Below are 20,367 nucleotides of genomic sequence, written 5' to 3'. Positions count from 1 at the left end.
TTTCTTGCGTGCACATTTAATTTATAAAAGTGCTTTTTTTCCTCAATTTCTAAAGAAACTAATTGAAAGTAAAACAGCTTTATGATTTAGGTCAACATTCTGTAGCCCTCAAGTACAAAAATATAAATACAAACTGTTTAAACAGTATCTTTAATGAGATTCTGGCAGTAGTTTTTTTATCTAACAAGACACATCACGTAACAGGTCTGCCACTGAACTTGCTTAAGAGTAAAATCAGCTTCAATATGAAGCTGTTAAGGTATCAAAACCCTGCTTTTTACATGCTAAATATCTTCAGCAAGTGTGCCCTTAAACACAGCAATGAACTTAACTATAATAATAACTAAATACATACATGAAACTCTGCATGTGGAACGTAATTCATAGAACTGGTTACAACAAATGATTACCTGCATTTTGTTAATTTAAAAATGGTACAAATCATGCAAAACAATTCTAAAGATAATGCAAAGAAAGCTACCAGTGTTTGCAAGAAGTGTTCAACTAAACCAAAATTACATTAAATGAAGTACGCATATTTACTAGCAAAGATCTATCGCTATTTCAAAGAAGCAGAGGTAAAATCTTCAGGTTTTGAATGTCAGTTACACTGCAAAATGTCATTGCTCTTGCTTAATGCAGAAGCACATGCTTAGAAGCCCAGAACTGCTTAGAAAAAGCCTGCTGACAATGGTTCTGGCTTCCTTAGAATCAGAGATGCTGCATGGATTAAGAATAGCAAAGATTTGCAAGAATCAAAGGCAAAGGCACCCTATTCAGTTAGCCAAAATAGTAGCATTCCCTTTCTCATAAGCATGAAGAGAGTAATGGGGCAGATGATAAACATTTCTACAAAGGCAGCTGTTTAAATGTTATCATTAATTTCCCATTTTGTAAATGCCACTAGCAGACACCAGCTTGTAGTAGCTTATGTATACTATTAACTTGCAGGATGAACTTGGGATTTTATTTGTCCTGATTTACAAATAAAGACTATTACTAATGCTTTAAAAGACTACTTTTACTATCTAAAAAGTTTAACTCTTATTTTCCAATATTTTACACCTCAGCTGGACTACCATCTCATATTGTTTCAAACATCTAGCACTGCTTACTGGAATTTTATGGAAGTTGTACCTCATGTATTAAGCAGCAGGCAATAACAATGGTCTTTCCCAGCACAGCTGCATCTGGCTGGCTACTGAAAGATTAGGAATATTTCTGAAACACAGGAAAACTCATGCAGTTTGGTAAAGTTTGCTGTCATTTCACAGTTTAAGTTTCCTTTAGTCATTGCACTTCTGTTGATAGTCTTGGGTTTTTTAAAATATTATTCTGAATCTGAATTTGAACCAGCAACCTTCTTTTTCTTCTTTTTACCATGTTTCTTGTGCTTCTTTCTCTTTTTTGTTTTATCCTAAAAAAAAAAAATTAAAGGGAAGTTACTGTATAATAAAATTGCCATCTATTAAATTCTGCTAATGCAAAATGAGAGCACAGAAAGGCTATCTTTACAAAGACATTTCAAAAGAGATTTCTATAAAAGCCTATTGAGAAATCACAAAAAGAAAATTCATATTTTACCCAGTAATTTACATTATTATAAGCAGTCTTCAATTTATCTCTATCATGGTCTGGCTATTTCATACCTCTCATCACTGTCACTATTACATTTCCTAATCTTTGAAATGATTTCCAGTGCTTTACAGATTCTGAGAAAGTAATAAGGAAGTGCTTTGACAAGCAGTGACATCTTGTATATGTGGGAATAACTAGAATGTTTACATATTTTAAAATATGTGCTTACATTTACTCTGCAAAATTAAATGGTTCAACTACACTTGGCTAGAATCTCCAGCACTCGCACCATGGTCTGGTAGAGGGGGAAGAACTATACACAACACTAACAAAGGAACAGCACTGACGTCTGTGTGGCACGCTGCTACCCTACACAATACTATAGAGATATTAGTAGTTCTAGTAGGTTGACACAGAGTAAAATATATGGTACAATAAGTGTTAAACCTATATAAATCTCAAGCCATATGTATCTGTATAGTGACAAATACCTATAGTGACAAAGTCTTCCTTTAATTCAACAGCTGAAAAAGTGACTTCAGCAGGTAAATAGAGAAATTGTTAATTTAGATTCATGTGACAGAAGACTTGCTATAAAACATTTGTATCACTGAAAAATGTGAAATTGGAAATTAACCAAGTACAGTGTATTTATATCCTAAAACTACAGTATGAGTAAGAAGGATACTTGCTGTTTTCTCTTTTTCCTCATTGTTTTTCTTCTTTTTCGCTTGCACCTAAAAAAAGTAGATGAAATAAAATGTAATGGGAGAGCAGCTTTGGAAATGCTGTTTTAAATAAAAGTTTGAGGTTTTGTTGCATAAAAATGAATGATGGCACAACAGTGGTAGAACATACTGAACAATTACCCATGAAGAAGCACTGGTTATCTGTGTTATATTCTAGAATACACATTATCCTATAAACATCCAATCTGGGAACACACTCTGCTTTTACAATACAGCAGAGTAAGAAACAGCAATAGAGATATAAAGGTAAAATTACTAAGCTAATAATGTGGTAAAAATTCTTAATGAAAAACACAACATATTGGAACCTTCCGAAATTATGTAATCCTACAAGAATACAAATCCTCAAAGTAGATATACACAAAGGTGAGAGTAATATTATTACATCCATTTTTTTTAATTCACTGGAAAAGAGAGCAAAAAAATTTTAGCCATTTGCCTATATATTCACAAACATCAGAGAGAAATCTTGTGAAGGACACCATACTAATCACTTACCTTCATTTCACTGAGCTCTAAAATACCCATAAAAAGGTGAAAATGTTCAAGAAAATTAGTTCAAAATTACGTGTAGGAGCTGTACTAAACAACTCTTACTAAATGCTTTTATTAAAGAGAAAAATACAAACAACTTTGAATGTGCTACACCCTTTAAATTCAACTGTACAGAGCAGAAGAGTTTCAACAATGTATTAAATCTGAGCTAGTTCATTCTCATTAATTCATGCAAATCAGTAAGCTAAAAGCATTATAACATCTGAAATTGAGATTTCCCACTGACCTCCTCTGTCTGATCCGATTCTGATAAGGATTCTGATGATAAAGGTCCATCACCACGATCGGCTTTCTTCCTTTTCCTGTGGTGATTTTTGCCTTCCTACACAAAATAAAGTATTTGTAAGTACGGCTTTTCAAATTTTATAAAACTTCTGCTTAAAACTTAGATTGAAATATTATTTCTAAGTTGTGAAATATTTTAAAATATTGTTGACATTAAACTAATTACTCATCATCAACATATTACCTTAACAACTGTTAAAATGCTTTTAGTGGAAATAATCTTTTTCCGTATATTTCTTTCTCTTGTTACCAAGATACAGCAGCCTTCTAAAAGTGAGAGGAAGAATACTACAAGGTAGTCTTTTATTTTAAATAATAACACAGGAAGGAGTAAGCATTTGAAAATAAAATGTTTCATCACTTTTAAATACTACTGAGTAAATGAAGATGTCTCAATACATGCATACAAACACTGCAGCTTCAGACTCTTGCTTTGTTGATGAAATTAAAAAAAAAAAATCTCCCTCTATATTCATGTCCAAGCAGGACAAACTGTCCCTGCCAGCTGCACTTCAATACTTCATACATAATCTCAGTATACGTAAAGGACAGTCTTTTTGTTAATGTTATTTTTAAAATTTTGACGCTGCATGAGATTGCTCTGATGAGCTACTTCTCCACATCCCCCTTTGCTCTGGAGCAGGCAAGGTGTTCCTAAGACTGAAGCTGCTTTCTTCCACTCAGTTTCTAAGGCCAGAAACTGAAAAGAATCTTGCTAATCATCTTTTTGCAAGGTGAGATCACACATCTCAGCTGTGCTATTTAGTCTATTACAGTTACCTCAATCCTTTCCCAGAAGTACTCATGCAAAGCACACATTTTTAAACATAATGGAAGGAAGAAAGTCCTCAGATGTGCGTACAAATTGGTGAGGTGGTAGGAAGGAGAGAGGGGTTTCATGCTCAGAGAAAAAGAGTAAGGTAATTTTTCTTAAGCTAATACATTTTTCTCTTGAATTTTTCAAAGCCATCTGTATTGGGTCTGGCTGAGCTGGAGATAATTTTCCCCACGGTGGCCCCCACAGTACTGTGCTGCGTGTTGGTAGCCAGGAAGGTGTTGATAACACACCAGTGTTTTGGCTACTGCTGAGCAGAGCCAGCACAAGGCTGTCTCTCCAACATTCCCCACACACACACCAGTAGGTTGGGGGTGGGAAAGATCTTGGGAGGGGACACAGCCAGGACAGCCGACTCAAATTGACCAAAGGGATATTCCATACCATATGACAGCAATAAGAAGCTGAGAGATAGGGGGAGGCACGGAGGACACGTGGGGTTTTTGTGGGGGTTTTTTTGTTTTTGTTTTTTTTACAATGTTTGTCTTCTGGAGCAACCGCTATGCATACTGAAGCCCTGCTTCCTGGGAAGTGGCTGGATATCGCCTGCTGATCATAGAATCATACAATGGTTTGGGTTGGAAGGGACCTTAAAGATCATCTAATTCCAACCCCCCTGCTGCGGGCAGGGACACCCTCCACTAGACCACGTTGCCCAAAGCCCCATCCAACCTGGTCTTAAACACTTCCAGGGATGGGGCATCCACAACGTCTCTGGGCAACCTGTTCCAGAGCCTCACCACCCTCACAGTAAAGAATTTCTTTCTAACATCTCATCTAAATCGACCCTCCTTCAGCTTAAACCCATTACCCCTTGTCCTGTCACTACACTCCCTGATAAACAGTCCCTCACCAGCTTTCCTGTAGGCCCCTTCAGGTACTGGTAAGCCGCAATTAGATCTCCCCCAGAGCCGCCTTTTCTCCAGGCTGAACAATCCCAACTGTCTCAGCCTGTCCTCATAGGAGAGGTGCTCCAGCCCTCCGATCAGCTTCGTGGCCCCCCTCTGGACTCGCTCCAACATCTCCATGTCTCTCCTGTACTGGGGCCCCCAGAGCTGGACGCAGTACTCCAGGTGGGGTCTCACAAGAGTGGAGTAGAGGGGCAGGATCACCTCCCTCGACCTGCTGGTCACGCTTCTTTTGATGCGGCCCAGGACACGGTTGGCTGTCTGGGCTGCAAGCGCACACTATTGGCTCATGTTGAGCTTCTCATCAATCAATATCCCCAAGTCCTTCTCCTCGGGGCTGCTTTCAATCCATTCTTCGCCCAGCCTATAGTCATGCTTGGGATTGCGCTGACCCACGTGCAGGACCTTGCACTTGGCCTTGTTGAACTTCGTGCGGTTTGCACAGGCCCGCCTCTCAAGCCTGTCAAGGTCCCTCTGGATGGCATCCCTTCCCTCCAGCGTGTCAACCACGCCACACAGCTCGGTGTCGTCGGCAAACTTGCTGAGGGTGCACTCGATCCCACTGTCCATGTTGCCAGCAAAGATGCTAAACAGTGCTGGTCCCAATACCAGCCCCTGAGGAACACCACTCGCCACTGTTCTCCACTTGGACATTGAGCCGTTGACCACAACTCTTTGAGCGTGACCATCCAGCCAATTCCTTATCCACTGAGTGGTCCATCCATCGAATCCATGTCTCTCCAATTTAGAGACAAGGATGTTGTGCGGGACAGTGTCAAATGCCTTGCACAAGTCCAGGCAGATGACGTCAGCTGCCCTTCCCCTATCCACCGACACTGTAACCCCATCATAGAAGGCCACCAAGTTTGTCAGGCACGATTTGCCCTTAGTGAAGCCGTGCTGGCTGTCACCAAGCGCGTCCTTATTTTCCATGTGCCTGAGCATAGTCTCCAGGAGGGTCTGCTCCATAATCTTGCCAGGCATGGAGGTGAGACTGACTGGCCTGTAGTTCCCTGGGTCTTCCTTTTTACCCTTCTTAAAAAATGGGGGTTATGTTCCCCCTCTTCCAGTCGGCGGGAACCTCGCTGGACTGCCAGGACTTCTTAAATATGATGGCGAGTGGCCTGGCCACTTCATCCGCCAATTCCCACAAGACCCACGGATGCAACTCATCAGGTCCCATGGACTTGTGCACCTCCTGGTTCCTTAGATATTCTCGAACCTGATCTTCTCCTACAGTGGGCAGTTCTGCATTCTCCCAGTCCCTGCCTTCTGTGACCTGGGCAGTGTGGCTCAAGCATTTGCCAGTGAAGACTGAGAAAAAGAAGTCATTGAGTACCTCAGCCTTCTCCATATCCTGGGTAACCAGGTCACCCGTTTCATTCTGGAGGGGACCCACATTTTCCCTCGTCCTCCTTTTATCACTAACATACCTATAGCAGCTTTTCTTGTTGTCCTTGACATCCCTGGCCAGACTAATTTCTATCAGGTCTTTGGCTTTCCTAACCTGATCCCTGGCTGCTCAGACAGTTTCTCTGTATTCCTCTCAGGCTACCTGCCCTTGCTTCCACCCTCTGTAGGCTTCCTTTTTTTGTTTCACTTTGCCCAGGAGCTCCTTGTTCATCCATGGGGGCCTCTTGGTGTTTTTGCTTGACTTCCTCTTTGATGGGATGCATCACTCCTGAGCTTGGAGGAGGTGATCCTTGAATATTAGCCAGCTGTCTTGGGCCCCTCTTCATAGAATCATAGAATGGTTTGGGTTGGAAGGGACCTCGAAGATCATCTAGATCATCCTCCACTAGACCAGGTTGCCCAAAGGCCCATCCAACCTGGTCTTAAACACTCCCAGGGATGGGGCATCCACAACCTCTCTGGGCAACCTGTTCCAGTGCCTCACCACTCTAACAGTAAAGAATTTCTTACTAACATCTCATCTAAATCGACCCTCCTTCAGCTTAAACCCATTACCCCTTGTCCTGTCACTACACTCCCTGATAAACAGTCCCTCACCAGCTTTCCTGTGGGCCCCCTTCAGGTACTGGTAAGCCGCAATTAGATCTCCCCCAGAGCCGCCTTTTCTCCAGGCTGAACAATCCTAACTGTCTCAGCCTGTCCTCATAGGAGAGGTGCTCTATCCCTCCAATGAGCTTTGTGGCCCTCCTCTTCCTTCCAGGGCTTTGTCCCATAGCCACGGGAAGTAGAGAATAATCTTTTGCTTTTGCTGTATTAAACTGCCTTTATCTTGACCCATGAGTTCAGGGTTGGTTTTTTTCCATCTTATTTTTCTCCCCTCCCTGTCTTGCTGAGGAAGGGAGGGAGCTTGGTGGACACCTGGCATCCAGCCAAGGTTAAAGCACCACACCATTATAAGTACAATATCTATAATTATGACTACATTTAGATAAATATATCCTCTGCTTGATGTTCCTTAATCTACAGCAACAAGCCAGCATCCTACCAGGCATGCCACTGAAATACCATCACACATATTTTAGCTCAATGTGACTGCTCAAGTTTAAACCCAAAATACTAGAATGCAGCTGATCTACTACAGATACTTTTTTCATATACCTGCATAACAAGAACAGATCCAGCAGTTTCTATGAACAATTACTAAAGCAGAAGCTGAACCCAACTAGAAGTCTACCTCAAATTGGGGGTACTGAATACCTTCTAACTGTGTAATTTCGGACAGAAAATTTCCATAGGTGTAAATTGAGGCATTCAGTATTAAAAAAAGAAAAAAAAGAAAAGAAAAAAAAGAAAAAAAAAGGAAAATAAATAAAAGAGAGCGCAAGCTCCATTATATATGTAAAATTCAGTTCTGATATAAGTATTTCAAGAGTAAAAATACCTTCTCTTTTTCATAATCTTCCTTTGATCTCTTCTTTTTTGTGCTGTCCTAAATAGAAAGAAAAACATAAACCATGACGACATCATTTCGGGAAAAAGGTAGAAATGCCAAAAGCTGGCTGACCCATTGTCTTTTTCTGTCTATTGAAGGTTGTTCTTCAAAGTTGTTCTTTCTACCTTGCAGTTAAAAGGAAAAATATAAAAAAGCCATAATTTTGATGCAGCTGCTGATTTCCTGAACCAGGTAACAGAGTACTTGCAGTACATGCAGAGAGCCTCTGGAAGGGATACCAGCTATCGCTACTGTAACCACACATAACAGCCTGGAGTCTTTATTCACCATCCATGCCCACCTCCACTGATCAGGCAGGGGTTAACCAGGTATTTCTGTGGAGTTTTCTGCCTTCCAATTTCAGCAGTAAGGGTATTTCTGTGTCCCTCTATGTAGCAAAAGTTTTCAAACTCCCATTAGCACAAATTCAGAGATATATGCAAACAGTGATTCATCACAATTTATATCACACTGAATTAGGTATTCCAGTGAAAACCTGTGATAACGTCTACACACAGAATCTTAACAACTTGCTGTATTATTAATATTTAGGCAAGAAGTACAGTTACTACCCACTATAACACAGAAAAATGCTAACAGAACAAATTGACTCGTGTTTTCTCCACTTCTTTGTTCATTCAGTAAGCCTGTGTATCTACACTGCTCTACAGTCAGAAAAAGAAGACACCCTCAGTTTAATATGCATTTGGGAAAGGCTCAGTTCTCCAACAGGAAACTACTCAGTCCACAGATACTTAGGCAATATTCTGGCCACTGATATCCCGCAATACCTGTATTTTCACAGGTAGTGTTCAATTAAATAGCATAATCACAAGAATTTCACAGAACTTTTTATTTTTTTAAGTGTTAATGTATTATTAAAACTAAACATTTGAGCAGCACAAAAGCCACACATGTTTGAATTCAGAAAAAAAAGCTAAAAATTGCTGGAATAAAGCATGTTCATTTCCTAAAGATCAAATTATTTCCACCAGGCATTGTGGCCAGTGGACGAAGATTCATGATTGCATCTGGAAGACACAAGTGCAGCTCAGCTACAGTAAGAATGCATGGCTTTAAATTTGGAAGATTAAAAAAACAGTGATAGGCAAAAGTCAGAAATGTTTATGTCTTTATAACACAGATCAAGAAAACTTGCCAAGGGTAATGCACATTTACCTTGCTGTCTGACTCAGATTCAGAAGTTGAGCTCGCTGAAGATTTCCGTGAGGAACGGTACTTCTTTTTCCTTCTTTTCTTTCCTTGCTTTTTATCCTATCCACAAATATTGTGGGGAAAAAAGAAGAACACAACCCTGAATTTATTCTCACTAGAATTAAAGACTTACATTAAATGTAAAGAATAGGGAACACCAAATTCCTACACGTTATCATGTTCTCTTGAGGAATAAAGTATACTACAATTGATTCTTTTTGCGGAGGACCTTCGTAACTCTTCTGCATTGAAAAAATGTAAACTGGTGAAAAATCCAGGTTCTCTAGATTCTGTTTATTATTTAGATGTGTGCTGTAGAATCTGTTTATCTGTAACAAAGATTTCTGCTAAAAAATAAAAATGGTATGTTTGCATTTTTATGATTAGATGGGGGATGCTATTGAAAAAGCATGCAATTCAATGTTAAAACAGAAATGGATCCAGTTTACAAGCCAGTGTTCATAAGAAATTCTTGAACAAATATGTACCTAAAATTCACAAGTTTATAGTATGTACCAAATGCATAAAAATGAAATAGTTTTACACAAACCAAGCCCTCAAACAATATTCCAAAATATATTACCAAAATCTGTGTTAAATAAGCCTCATGAACAAAACATGTTAGATTCTAATAAGTCAGTTCTTACCTCATCTTCTGAATCAGATGAACTGCTGGAAGAATCAGAGCTTGATGAAGAAGAGGAAGATGAAGACAACTTGACCAAACACAACAAAAAGTGAAGCTTGTGAGATGCAGCATTTTATCTAGCAAACAGTCAAAAGTCCATCCAAACACTTCCTTTATCATCTCTTCATTTACAAAATATTATCAATGAAATTTTACTTCCAAGAAGCTGGTCTTACATAGATTTTCTTAAATAAAACTCTAAAAAGTGACTTCTAACATTTTTCATTTAATAATACATATTTAATGCTCTTTTCCTCCCTATAAGCAGAAGTAAAATTCTCCTCGTATAGAATGTAAGCCACCTCTCTCAAATAAAAAATTCCATCAATTTAACAATTAATTCAAAATTACAGCTACACTCTCTTTCCAAGAGAACTTTAATGACAAATAGGAACAACCTAAAAGCAAAAAAACTCAGAAAACTGAAAATTTTGCTCACCCTATTAGATTTCTTCTTTTCCTTTTTCTTTTTCTTAAAAATAGAATAAAACAAATGTTACTTTGGCATCATGTTCTTTTGTCATGCATTTAGGTTTATGTACTTTGATGCTGGCTTTTAAAATGTATTGATAACATTCTGTATTGGCAGCACCAATGATAAATCCAGTTCCAAACACAGACTGTATGAAACTGAAAATAACTTACCTCTTTCTTTTTGGAGGAACTCTCGTTTCCACCCAGTAATTTCTCCCTGTGTTTTTCCAGTTCTTTCTTCCAATTCTGAAAACAAACCCAAACAGAAACATTGACATGAGCGTCATTTCAAAACAGCTTTTTTTAAGAGACCTTTCTTGAAATCCTGTCCTCTATCTGACATTACAGTTTTCACAAACCCGCATAAAATAAACAACATATAATGTTAAGCAAGGCATTGCATTTTGATTTTGTAATCAAGTGCATTTGATTTTACAGAAGATTAATATTCATCGAAATACCATGTTAGTTCATACTTTAATGTTCAAGTTATTTGGACTTAGGAGATTGTCCTTTATCTTGAAGGTCATCAATTATGGTATTTTTGGTTTTGTATTACTGTGCTCTTGCTAGACCACTTTAGAAAGCCAGGGCGCCCTACCAAAAAAATTGCTATTTTGTCTTAAGTTTTAAAATCACCTGAAACAGAATTTCAAGACAAATTCTCCTGGCCCTTCTTCAATGTACGGGTGTCTCTAGTGTCTGTTATGGGCCTTGCTGGTGTCCACAATGATTACGTTATTCTACATGTCTTCATAGAAACACTCTCATTTTTGTTAGGCCAAGCACACTGCACAGATAAAACTCCACTCTCATTCCTCCTTTTCAATCCCTCACAAGGTCTCTAGGTTTACCCAAAATCCCCCCTTCAAGAGCTCTGAAACATCCAACCCGCGCCCATCACACTGAAAGGCTGCTGGCTTCAATCTGCACTATTCCTGCTTCATGTGCTTCCCTCTTTATTATTGTTATTCTGATCCTCTCTTTCCTCACAGTAAAGCTATATTGGTATTTTACTGGCAAAGCGATAATCCACATATTGTGCTGAATAGAAACACCAGGAATTAAGTAAGATTATACCTGTGCAACGCACTACGATACACAGCTCCCCAAGTCAGCATACTGTGAATTAGCTGAGCAGTGCTCCAAGAGACATGGCAGATTAGCCAGGATACACTCCTGTGTGTAATGTGTTTCCACGGTCCAAGGTAGCATCTACGCAGTATTGCAGCGGATTGTATACCTTGATATACCAGCTACCCAGAGCTTCCTGAGAGGTCTCTAACAAGCTGTGCTTTATTAGGCAGGCGTTCTCTTTAAAATTATTTTAAGGCTGTGCTAGTGTTATGTTTAAACAAAAAGCACACCACCTGTCAGTAAAATAGGAGAGAGAACCTCATTCAGAGACTTGTAGTCTTTTCAACCATTCAGAGATTTGTTCTTAGGAGCTTTAGGAAGAACTCATGGCCATTTCATAATTCCCTGCATCCCTTCCTACCCTTCTGCCGTACTGACAGGTTGTTATCGTCTATCCATGCCAATTTCAATTATTTCACAATAAAGCAAAGATACAAGCAGGAAAGGAATATGATAAAATACTAAACCAAACTCACCAAGCTAAAAATCACAGAGTGCAGAACAAATGATCCTCTCAGAATAGCACCCCATGACCCTCCAAATACTGGTATAACTTTTTAGGGAAAAAGGTATAGCAAGAGCAGAGGTACTATGCCCTTCCAGTAACAGAGGAGGAACATAATCTACTTCAACCAGAAACTCGCACACGGCGATGAATAGTACTGCTTGAAGCTTATCCCAAGATATCAGAACCCAAGAAGGAACAGGAACAGTTAAATTCACTGGGTACTAATTTCTTCCTGTGCATGCAACAGGAATTACATGCGAAACTTTCTGATACTGTGCTGACCTTCAGTAAGTTATGCACACAAGCATCAGAACAGCTGCATTTATAAGTAGGGAACCAGCATGGAATGTAATCTGCTTAGGATGACAAAGAAATACTTTATAGTCCTATCTCTATATTGAAGGCCATTCTTTGTGCCTTCTCCCATATCAATATTATGTGTACATTCCTTGCCAAAGACATCTGTTTCCAGCAATACACCTCTTCCAATATTTTTGGATTGTGTGACTTTAAACAAGTGAAGATTAGCACAACAGACTTTGATCTATCATACCAGAAAATGCACGAGTTTCATTTGTTAATATAAACATATGCATTTACATAACTACATTTACATTTATGAAAAGTTCAAGTTTTATTCAGCAGCAATTTTCAAAACTTTCTATGTAGTGTTTCTCTGAACTGAGAGTAGCTCTTCATGGGTTAAGTGGTAACCTTAACTTCCGATACAAATGAAACAAAACGTTTACTCATTAAAAGCTTGAGTGAAGTGAAATATTAAGAGTATTTGGTACTGTTAATGATAATGGAGGAAAAGTAGCACATAAGATAAGAAGAATCAAGTATCAACATACTTAACATTAATATTACCAACCTCATTCATCTTTTCTTCAAACTCAGCCAAAGCCCTGGATCCTTTCTTTTTCTTTTCCAGTTGCTCTTTCACTTCTTCCCTACATAAAAAGGATGATAGATCACAATTAAAAATTCCTTCTTCAGTGTCTAACTTTTTGGAGGGTTTTTTGAAGTTTAGCTTTGGCTGAACTTCCAACAGAAAGAAGAATGAAAGCATCTTAGATGTTATGCATATGGTTACCTAACCCTAATAACTTAAGTACAATAGCTAAATCCTTCTGAAAGATCTAAAGCTAACTTTGCAATTAGGTAAATTGTTCTCTAATGCCTTACGAGAGGAGGCAAAATGGACTGAACATAAAGTAAGTTGTTGATAATATCTCAAAGTGGTGATTTCGCTGGGTAGGGTAAACTGTGTTCTAAGAATATACCAGCAAAATGTTTTTCTAGAGATTACTTTGTTTAAAAATTACGTGTATCTCCAGATTTTAGGTATTAGGATTTGTCAAAGAGGTAACAAGACCAACGTTTACCTTTTCTGAGAAACTGTTGCCAAAATATTTAAAGACAAATGAGAAATATGCATTTCAAAATGAAATATTACTGTTTTTAAAAGAAGAGATTGAATACATCTTTAGAAAAGAATGCCTTGGCCAGAGACAAGGAATCCTTCAAGATGTATTACTGGGTATTGTGGGGAGGAGGTAGGAATCAATGTCATATTAGCAAGAGGGAACAAATCTTTTACTCAAAAGGTCAGAAGGGCAGATGAGTATTGCCACTTACCATGTTGGTCTTGGCCTGTTCAAGTAGTCTTGTATTGTTGGTCCCGAATTTTGGGCAGGACCTCGCGCTCTGGCCATAGCTATGGGATTCATATAAGCCTTGAACATGAGACAACAAAAAGAAATGTAAAATTCATCAGCCGCGCTATGATACCAAAGTCCGTCATTTTTGTTCTTCACAGAAACTTTTTCTCACTCGCTGAAAAATAATTCTGACTTGTTTCTAAAAATGTAAAATATTTAACTAAACCAAGTTGATTTGGTCTAGCAGAAAGACTCAGATAAGTGCTTTCAACTTGAGCTATACTGTGGCAGAAAGAACTCACCCGCAAAGAGACCATGTTCCTTCCAATAATTCCCCTCCCCGAGCAATGATTTTGCAAACTGAGTACAGTATCACGACTGCTGAAATATTCTTCCTTGGGATACGGAAAACGTAATTAAATTTCAACTCTTACTCTCTGTGACAACTGATCTTAGGCCTTCAAGGTTTTGCTCAAAATTGACGATAGTAGATTCAACAAATTCTGCGTAAAGTTTCTTGTTGTAACACCAAAATAAGCAAGTGGTGGTGCTTTGCTACAATTATGCTTGTATGAAAATTCTGTGACTTAGGGCTATTTTGAGGAGGAAAAAACCACAAAACCTCTAAAACTCCCAATGTTATGAGGTATTCCATCTTTCAAACCCATGCATCCTCTTCATATTCACTCTAAAAATGTAACAGGTTATAAAAGATGAATTTATAACTTAGAATCCATAATCCACCGCAGCAATTAATGGAAAAACTCTAATTGAGCAAACAATTCTTCAATTTTTTTGAATGCAAGTAATGTTTTGCTCATGCAAAAGGGAGGTACATGCACTCCCTTATCTCATGGGCTTTTATCACTACGTCATCCTAACACTTCACAATTTACTTTTGCAAACATAACACACACTGTTCTTACTGTATAGAGTTTGGAGATGAGGAAAAAAATCAAATAGTCAAAACAATGACTAGCTTTGGTTGCCCAATCTGAGATAATTTTTTTTTTTTTTAAAGAGAACAACATTTTGTAGATTCAAAGTAAAGATTCGACCATATGTGTAGCTCTTCCATGTCCAACATTGCTTTTTATCAGGCCATAAAGTAAGCATTCAGAAACCACCATGCATAGCAAGCAACCATTTATGAAAGCTGTCAAACAGCAGCTGCTGCCTCCCCTCCTGTTCCCCCCACTGCAGAAGCGGCAGCCACAGCAGTGCTGGACGAGACTCCGAGCGGGCTGGTGGCCTTCGGTCCTTGAGGCTACATTTAGCCCTGGAAGAGGGCCTTCAAGCTCTGCCTGGAAGGGGCAGCGGGCCAGAGGGAAGCACTCCCCACAATGAATTTGGCTCGTGGTCCATCAGGTGGACCACACTGAAGGAATCAGAGGACTCTTTAAAGTGGACCACTTTTTGACTCAGGTTGATTGTGCAACTCTAAAGCTGCCATTTGCTGCCATTTCTTGGGGCTTTGCTTTGTTGCTTTAATTCACACACAAAAAAAAGCTAACTAACATGGGCAAATAAACGCCAAGGTATGCCAACTTAAACTAGTTTAATCTCAGCTTGGCACCTTCTTTTGTAGCTAGGTGGATGTATGTGCCCAAGTAGTTATAGCAGTTTAAGATACGTATTTGCATTATTAACTCTAGCCTTTAATTATGTTAGAAATCTACAAATGAATAAAAATTTTGCATTTGAATTCAGCTTTGAGTACAAAAGGAGTTCCTTTAGCACAGCAGGAAAGTAGTATTTGAAAACCGTTTTCATTAAACAAAGGTAATTTCAATGTATTAGATTCACTAGAGAAGACAACAGAAATGTAATCCATGACTTAGCTTACTCCAGTGAGCAAAGTGAGTCAACACTTCTTGGTTACCATTCAAGAATTTATATCTGAGAGCTCCAGCTTCTTACATAAGTATTATTCCTAAAACCAAGGTTTCTTGCTGTTTAAACAAATACTAGCTACTTTCTTACCTGAGCTAACCTGAAATGAAAAAAACCCAACCAAACAAAATTCTCTCTACCTGCAGAAAAGGCTACAACGGTCAAGGGTTGGTTTTCTACTTCCTCAAACTCTCTCCAGACAACTAGCTATGAAGCTTCCTCCAGTGGCTTTCTTTAACTTTCTGGCAGCAAACACATAATGACTGAATACTGCTCTATATTCCACAATTAGGAGATTTATGTCTTAAAACACGTTCTTATTATTTCAAACACGTTTATTTATAAAGAAATCACTGATAAACATTTCTTAGAAGTATTTACACTGCTTTGCCAAACTGCATGTAACTAGCCAGCGAGAGCACAGAAATGCACTCTCAATAAAGGAAGTGCTTGTCTGCACATTCATTTTCTTCTTTTGGCACTTTGCTCAAGCAGCTATTAAAAGGTATTTGTTGTATAGCTTTCATACTCGTAAAAAGCACTAGGCACCTTCAGTCAGCTCGGGTTCTCTGGGCAAGCAATGCAGACTAGTGCCTTGCAAGTATCCTGCAGATGTGAAAAAAACAAATTTATTTTCCATCTCCAAATAGTCAAAATGACAGTGTATTTAAGAAGGGACATGGGAAAGAAGTAACGGGCAGAAAGCTCTACAATCATAGAAGAGAAGCAAAGGGTTCTATACTATAACGTGTCTGTACTAGCAGCCATCGTGGCATAATGAACTTCATGTAAGAATATAAAGATTTGCTGGCATTGGTAGGTGCATCCCAACCGTCCTATACAAGAAAATTACGAGTAAATAAACAGACACCCAAATACACCCAAAAACATCATAAGAGGGCAATACATTTCACGCACAGGCCAGGTCTTGCAGTCTAACACTGTCAACTCTTTCTCAGTAGGCTCCATTATTTTAATGACTCAATAAAGCAATCAAAGGCACTTAGCTATCCATCTGTACAATGTATATGTCCATCACGTCTATTACATATTATTCTGCCAAGGTAAGCAAAGACATTTCCCTGAATGGATCTGAGTATGAACTCATAGCACATACTAGAAAGAGACAAAGAAAGGGGGGGAAAAAAGTATTATGATTTGTTTTTAATCATAAAACTCATTAATTGTAAATTTTCAATGCCTAAATGAAATATGAGCATAAGGTGAACGGTTGACTGGTACAAAAAAAGTTTAAAGGAAAATACGAGGAAGGATAAATGTGGTAACAGTACAAAATTAGGCTCTGCAATCAGGTGCGTAGAAGCGCATTTTTGGCCTGCTTCTGACTGCTGGCTCACGAGGTTACCAGAGCGCTGCGTAAAGCTCAATTTCAAACTGCTCAGGTACGGCTGAACGCCAAGTTTAAGGAAATACAGCTCAACGACGATCAGAGCTACTTCAGCAAATGCTGAAACTCCCACTGGGAACACTTTATTTTTGTAAGGACCAGGCCAGCATCTTAATCATCTTCACTTGGCAGATCACAAAGCAGGCATCAGTCACGACTGCTGCCGGATTTGACAAGGCAATCAGAGGTTCTGCCAGGGAGTCGCGGGCACGTGCCTGCCCACGCAAAGGGACACCTCACGTCCCTCCACACGGGACCTGCGGCAGTCCAGGCCCGGGGCGCACACCCCGGCCGGGCGGGTCCACAGGGCACGGCGCGCCTTTGTTGTCTGGCGGTACGGGGCCCCGAGGTCTGCCGGCCCCCCAATCCCGCCGCCGCGTAACCAGCCAGCCCTCGAGTGCCTCCCGCCCGCCGCGGCAGGCCCGGCGGCACAGGGGCCCTCTTCTCCCTCGCCGTGGGGCGGCGACCCCCTCCTACTCCCCCCCCCCCCCCCCCCGCCCCAGCGGCCGGAGTACGGCCGGAGTACGGCAGCGGGCCGGACAGGCCCGCCTAGGCCGCGGCTGCCCGGGCTGAGGCAGCGCCCAACTCCCCACAGCTTCCCTACCAGGGCCCGCCCGAAGGTGCCGCCGCCGCTGCTGTGGAGGATCCCAGCGACGTCCGCCGCGCCGGCCTGGCCCCCGCCGCTGCCTCCCCGCCGGGCTGCCCGCGTTACTCACCACCCGGTTGTCCCGCTTCCCCATGGTGCCGCCGAGACCCTGCGCCGCAGCCGTCACCTCGGCCCAGCCCAGGGCCCTTTCCCCGCGCCCGGGAAGCCGCGCCGCAGGCGCCCCGGCCCTGCTCTGCCCGGAGCAGCCGCCGAGCTGCGCGGAGTGGCGATGGCGGCGGCTACGCAGCGCCGCCTGCCGGGCCCGCGGTACCACCGCGGCCGGAGCGGCCCCTCACCGCCGGCGGGTGGCGGCCGTTAGCGCCCCGCCTCAGCTCCGCTCCGCCGGCCCCTTGGGCGAGGGGAGGCGGTGAACGGAGCGGTCGGAAGAGGAAGGGCGGGAAGGGATGATGAAAGCGGGGAGCTCTAATGCGGAGCGTCGGTTGGGGCGGTGGCAATGGCGGGGAGCTACGGAGGGCGAGCGTCGTCGTGGCGGTGAGGGGCCCGTCAGCGGCGGCGTCCCGGCCTGCCGGCGGGAAGACAACCCGAGGGGCAGGTGGGGGAGCGGAGGGCAGCTCTGAGGGAGAAATAACATATAAAGGTGGATTTGTATCCCGGGGCGCAGGGCCCGGGGCGCGTCTGGGACAGACGTCCCAGGAGAGGACAGAATTTCATTGAGGGGTTTTTCTCCTCTTGTTCTATCTAGTGCTCAGTGACAGGTGGAACGGCGGTGTTTTCTTTCCCTTTTTCCTTCAGTAGATGCATATTATGAAATAGTAGCCCACTCTGGCATAGAATTCAATGGAAAAAAGCACATGTTCATCACTCGTTAGCTATCTGCACTGCAAAATAAAGAACATTGCAATATTGACCAGGTTAATGCAAATGCTAAAAGCCTGGGAATTACCAGGTGTCCAATTTAAGATGTCCTTTTCTTAAAATGTTACTGTTAAAAGTGACTCCATGTTAGTTTTTAGCTTTGTGAAAATGAAAAAAAGTAATTACATATTAATACTTGAATCATACAAAGCACAAATGAGTTTTCTTTATGAAACAGCATTGCTGTGTTCATCATTTTTAGCAATAGATGGAAAAATTGGTGAGTCCATGGGAATTTGTGATATCAAGCTATTTTAGTAAAACCAAGAGCAGGGTGTGAGGAACTAGAATAAAACTAAAAAGGTGACTAAACCAGAATTGCAAGTAAAATTTGCTGAATTGCAAATAAAATTTACTGTTGAAAATTGCAAGATAGTGCATAAGGGAAGGGATAACTTTAATTCCTCAGAAAATAGTTGGTATGTTCTGAAACAAGAATGGTGACTTTGGAAACGCATCAGGCTGAAGTTCCCATTGAGCTGCCTGTGATGCTGGAGAAGTACATTGAAGACAGAAGAAACAAACTGCATTAAAATACATAAAAAGATTAGGAGTGTTACTAAATATATTGTGATACCCCTTTTGTGAAGCATGGTGATGTCCTCACCATGAACACCTTTTCAGACTTGGGCCATTTTGGAGTCTGCCTGCGCAATCCAGTTTTAGGTGACTCATGGCATCGTGCTGCACCCGTGCAGGCTGTCCCCAGCGCTGCTGCAGCCCTTGGGGGTACAAGGGTGGCCCCCAGATGTGGGAGCAGAGCTGTCCGTCTGTCCCTGTGCTGACAGGGTGGTAGGACTGCAGGTCTCCACAGGCTTCAGCTCAGCTGCAGCAGTGCAGGCAATACCTCAGCTGTGTCAGGACAGAACTGCTTTTCAGAAATGTGACCAAATTTGAGCCAGGAGAGTTTATACATCCAACGCTTTGCGCCGTGAAGTTCTGGTGGTTCTGAGCTGGTGTCTGGTGCCTGGAAATACAAAGACTTGCCATTGCAGGAAGCCAGGGGTGAGAGAGTCCTCCGCTGCGCATGCTGGAGCATTTTAATTAGACTCCCATTAGCTTTTCTTCCCTCACTGCGAAGGAGGCTTGGGAGTCCAACCAGACAATTCAGCCTGCTAAATCAGATGTCTAAAAATGGATGAAAATACTTAGAGAAAGGACTTCTGTGTGACAGGAGACTGAAAGATGACCTTGCTTATGGCAGGGGGAAAAAAAAAGCAACACAACTGATGGGTGTAAAATGAGGAGTGATACAGATACTGTAAATCTTGCTTTCCATGTATCAGTAAATGGCAGGCAAATGATAGACTAAGACAAGGCATTTAAATCTTTTAAAATTAACATTTGTTTCTATGGTGCTAATAAGCATGTGACATTTGGTGTCATTAGATAATTTTGAGAAGAGGGTGAGAATATTTATGTGAATAATGAGAAACATAACATTTGTGCTTGTTTCTACAAAGTCATTAGTATTTTTGCTTAATGGAATTTGGTTTTAATTTTCTCTTCCATAATTGGGTTTTATGAACTTCATGCAGGGGGTAAGTCACCTTCTCACAGGTGAGGGCTGGGAAGAAAATTCCCATATGAACAATTTGTTCCATAATTGTCCATGGGCTGTTAGCTTTTCTGCTGTGGTATCTTGCCCTGAGCACTATCAGAGATGAAACACAGGATAGTATCCAGATCTGTGTGGTAGCTCTTACTTAACCTGTTAAATACTTCCACGATTTTTTCCCCCTTTTCACGAAGCATTAGTTGTGGCTAATATGGGTATTTCCGATGCTGACTGTTCTGCTCAGCCACAGCCCTGACGGCAGTTGATGTTGTGTCTGTCCCTGGCTGGACTGCTGCTCGTAATCTTATAATGTGCTTAAAGATTAATTTGGAATGTCACATAATGTAAAGGGAGGTGCTGTTTCTATTTAATGCTATGCCACATCCGCAGTGACTAAGTTTTGTCCAGGACTTTCATGGGTCCTTATATTTTCTTGGGGTGGTACAAAGTTTTACGTTTAAGTTGTAAAATCCTTTGTGGCTTTG

General features: G+C 41.0%; 1 protein-coding gene across 1 annotated transcript; it reads right to left on the bottom strand.

Annotated features, from left to right (window-relative positions):
* Positions 1 to 134: 134 nt before the first annotated feature.
* FAM133B (family with sequence similarity 133 member B) lies at positions 135 to 17,784 on the bottom strand. The gene is made up of 11 exons (XM_075746203.1): positions 17,519 to 17,784; positions 13,479 to 13,576; positions 12,712 to 12,790; positions 10,364 to 10,438; positions 10,158 to 10,190; positions 9,678 to 9,746; positions 8,995 to 9,090; positions 7,765 to 7,812; positions 3,109 to 3,204; positions 2,271 to 2,315; positions 135 to 1,417 (listed from the first exon to the last, which is right to left on the bottom strand). The coding sequence occupies exons 1-11, from the start codon at positions 17,540 to 17,542 to the stop codon at positions 1,331 to 1,333; spliced, it is 750 nt and encodes a 249-aa protein (XP_075602318.1). The 5' UTR covers positions 17,543 to 17,784; the 3' UTR covers positions 135 to 1,330.
* Positions 17,785 to 20,367: the final 2,583 nt, after the last annotated feature.

This window comes from Balearica regulorum, chromosome 2, assembly GCF_011004875.1.
Source record: "Balearica regulorum gibbericeps isolate bBalReg1 chromosome 2, bBalReg1.pri, whole genome shotgun sequence".
NCBI classification, from domain to species: Eukaryota; Metazoa; Chordata; class Aves; order Gruiformes; family Gruidae; genus Balearica; species Balearica regulorum.
The sequence above is the reverse complement of the archived record's forward strand: the minus strand, read 5'-3'. Positions and strand labels throughout refer to the sequence as shown.

What these genes read in the sequence shown, in the direction of transcription:
- FAM133B (XM_075746203.1), bottom strand. Translation starts at nt 17,542, where the DNA reads ATGGGGAAGCGGGACAACCGGGTG. An exon ending in AAAAGAAGAAATCTAATAGG is followed by an intron (nt 9,747 to 10,157) that starts GTGAGCAAAATT and finishes TGTTTGGTCAAG; the next exon opens with TTGTCTTCATCTTCCTCTTC. An exon ending in AAGATTATGAAAAAGAGAAG is followed by an intron (nt 3,205 to 7,764) that starts GTATTTTTACTC and finishes TATTTTGTGTAG; the next exon opens with GAAGGCAAAAATCACCACAG.